The sequence below is a fragment of the Cetorhinus maximus genome, unplaced genomic scaffold, assembly GCF_964194155.1.
Source record: "Cetorhinus maximus unplaced genomic scaffold, sCetMax3.hap1.1 HAP1_SCAFFOLD_3710, whole genome shotgun sequence".
Classification (NCBI taxonomy): Eukaryota; Metazoa; Chordata; class Chondrichthyes; order Lamniformes; family Cetorhinidae; genus Cetorhinus; species Cetorhinus maximus.
The window spans coordinates 20,519-23,954 of record NW_027599616.1 but is presented as its reverse complement, the minus strand read 5'-3'; the positions used below and the strand labels follow the sequence as shown (position 1 = coordinate 23,954).

Below are 3,436 nucleotides of genomic sequence, written 5' to 3'. Positions count from 1 at the left end.
TGTTCACTTCCAGCTGGGGGTGGGGGTCACTATTCACCCATCAGTCACCGTCCCTTTCAGAAGGGAAACTCCATGTTCCCACATGATCCACTCGTTCCTTCCTTGTGGGATCTTGCTGTGTCCAAATTGCCCGGTGACAATGGGCGGCGAGTTGGGAGACTGCGAATTGCCTCAATTTTTTCTTATTCGTTGATGGGATGTGGGTATCGTTGGCAAGGTCAGCATTTATTACCCATCCCTAATTGCCCCCTTGAGAAGGTGGGGGGTGAGCCGCTGCAGCCCCCGTGTGTGGTGTAGGTACATCCACGGCGCTGTTAGGGAGGGAGTTCCAGGATTTTGTCCCCGTGTGTGGTGTAGGTACACCCACAGCGCTGTTAGGGAGGGAGTTCCAGGATTTTGTCCGTGTGGTGTAGGTACACCCACAGCGCTGTTAGGGAGGGAGTTCCAGGATTTTGTCCCTGTGGTGTAGGTACACCCACGGCGCTGTTAGGGAGGGAGTTCCAGGATTTTGGTCCGTGTGGTGTAGGTACACCCACGGCGCTGTTAGGGAGGGAGTTCCAGGATTTTGTCCCCGTGTGTGGTGTAGGTACACCCACAGCGCTGTTAGGGAGGGAGTTCCAGGATTTTGTCCGTGTGGTGTAGGTACACCCACAGCGCTGTTAGGGAGGGAGTTCCAGGATTTTGTCCGTGTGGTGTAGGTACACCCACAGCGCTGTTAGGGAGGGAGTTCCAGGATTTGTCCCATGTGTGGTGTAGGTACACCCACAGCGCTGTTAGGGAGGGGAGTTCCAGGATTTTGACCCCAGCGACAGTGAAGTAACGGCCGATATATTCCCAAGTCGGGATGGTGAGTGGCTCGGGAGGGGGAACTTGCAGGCGGTGGTGTTCCCCGTGTGTCTGCTGCCCTCGTCCTTCTAGATGGTAGAGGTCGTGGGTTTGGGCGGCGCTGTTGAAGGAGCCCTTGGTGAGTTGCTGCAGTGCATCTTGTAGATGGTACACACGCTGCTGCCCCTGTGCGTCGGTGGTGGTGGTGGAGGGAGTGAATGTTGGTGGATGGGGTGCCCCATCGAGCGGGGGCTGCTTTGTCCTGGACGGTGTCGAGCTTCTCGAGTGTTGTGGGAGCCGCACTCATCCAGGCAAAGTGGGGAGTGTTCCATCACACTCCTGACTTGTGCCTTGTAGATGGTGGACAGGCTTTGGAGGGGGGAGTCAGGAGGTGAGTGACTCTCCGCAGGATTCCCAGCCTCTGACCTGCTCTTGTAGCCGCAGTATTTATATGGCTGGTCCCAGTTCAGTTTCTGGTCAATGGTAACCACCAGGATGTTGATAGTGGGGGATTCAGCGATGGTGATGCCATTGAACATCAAGGGGGCGATGGTTGGATTCTCTCTTGTTGGAGAGATGGTCATTGCCTGGCACTTGTGTGGTGCGAATGTTACTCCAGTCACGTTGATTTAGCCTCCCTCATAGGTGGGCCGACCCTCACCCCTCTCCTCTGATCCCAGCTCCCCCTTGTCCTCCCCCACCACCCCCAGCTCCCCTTGGCCCTAGGATATTCTGGAGGGTTGTTGTTGTTGCCGTCTGGAGGTGCCGGGGTGGGAGGGGGGTGGGGGGTCAGTTGGCGACGGCGACGGCGGAGGGGGGGGTGGGGAAAGCGGGCGGGACTGGTGGTCAGGCCCCGCCCCCCCGGGGAGGGGCGGGGGGGCGGGGCGGGGCGGGCCCCACCCTCCGGGGACGCGCCAGGCGCCGCAGCTCGCCGCGGAACTGGGCGGAGAAGGCGGCGTAGACCAGCGGGTTGGCCACGGTGGAGCAGGAGGCCAGGAGCCTGGCGAAGACGGGGAAGGGCCCCCCGGCCGCCGGCCTGGAGACCCCCTCCCCCTCCCCCTCCCCCTCCCACCACCCCGGCCGGTCGTCGGCGGCGTCCGCCAGCAGGAACATGAGCACGTAGGAGGGCAGCCAGCAGGCGGCGAAGGAGAGCACCAGGGCCACGGTCATGCGGGCTAGCCGGGCGTGGTGACGGCCTGGCCGGGTGGCCCCGGCACCACCGCGCAGCCGCAGGAGGATGAGGCCGTACATGCAGGTGACGAGCAGCAGCGGTCCGGCGAATCCGGCCAGGAAGAGTGCGGCGCTGTAGGCCGTCACCCCGGCGCCGGCCAGGAAGGCCAGGCAGCTGGCCACCGGCTCCGGCCGCAGCCGCCGGTAGACGAACTGGGGGGCGGCCAGGCCCAGGGCCGGCAGCCAGATGGCCGGCAGGGCCAGGGCGGCTAGGCCCCGGTGGTGGCCCCCTCCCTTCCCCGGCACGCCGGCCACCAGCACCAGGTAGCGGTGGACAGCGAGGGCGGCCAGGGTGAGGGCGCTGGCGGCCGAGCCGGCGGTGTTGGCGGAGCTGACCAGCCGGCACATGAAGGCGCCGAAGGCCCAGCGGGCGGAGGCGACGGCGGCCGCGGTGAAAGGCAGGCAGGCCAGCTGCAGGACGTCGGCGGCCGACAGGTTGAGCAGCAGCAGGGCCGTCCCGTCCAGCGCCCGCGCGCGGCGCCGCCGCAGCAGCACCAGGGCCACCAGGGTGTGTCCGGCCGCCCCCGCCGCCAGGACCAGGGCGTCCAGCAGCGGCACCACCACCCGGCTGCCCGGCAGCAGCCGCTCCCCGGCGCCGGCCGTGGAGTTGCCTGCCGGCGGGCAAGGGGCGCCGGCCGTGGCGTTGGCCGCCCGCGAGGCCAGGCCCAGGCTCCAGCTGCAGGGAATGGCCCACTCCAGTCCCAACATGGCGTCCGTCTCTCTCTCAGGTGGACACGAATCCCGGCCGGACTCTCTCCCTCTCTCTCACGTGGACGCAAGTCCCGACCGGACTCTCTCCCTCTCTCCCGGGGCGTCCGTCTCTCTCTCTCTCTCTCTCTCTCTCTCTCTCTCACGTGGACGCGAGTCCCGACCGGACTGTCTCTCTCTCTCCCGGGCCGTCCGTCTCTCTCTCTCTCTCTCTCTCTCTCTCTCTCTCTCTCTCTCTCTCTCTCTCTCTCTCACGTGGACGCGAGTCCCGGCCGGACTCTCTCCCTCTCTCCCAGAGCGTCCGTCTCTCTCTCTCTCTCTCTCTCTCGCGGCCGGACTCTCTCTCTCCCGTGGACGCGAGTCCCGGCCGGTGTCTCTCTCTCTCTCGCGGCCGGACTCTCTCTCTCCTGGAGCGTCCGTCTCTCTCTCTCTCTCTCTCACGGCCGGACTCTCTCCTCTCACGTGGACGCGAGTCCCGGCCGGTCTCTCTCTCACGGCCGGACTCTCTCTCTCTCTCTCACGTGGATGCGAGTCCCGGCCGGTGTCTCTCTCTCTCTCACGGCCGGACTCTCTCTCTCACGTGGACACGAGTCCCGGCCGGACTCTCTCTCTCTCTCCCGGAGCGTCCGGACTCTCTCTCTCTCTCGCGGCCGGACTCTCTCTCTCTCTCTCT

The 3,436-nt window shown here is 65.2% G+C and overlaps 1 protein-coding gene across 1 annotated transcript; it reads right to left on the bottom strand.

Moving 5' to 3' along the window:
- Window positions 1-1,725: 1,725 nt before the first annotated feature.
- On the bottom strand, window positions 1,726-2,763 carry LOC144678153 (somatostatin receptor type 5-like; the record flags this gene model as incomplete). Its single annotated transcript, XM_078538043.1, has 1 exon — window positions 1,726-2,763. A coding segment is annotated over exon 1 (1,038 nt), but the record flags the coding sequence as incomplete, so codon positions are not given.
- Window positions 2,764-3,436: the final 673 nt, after the last annotated feature.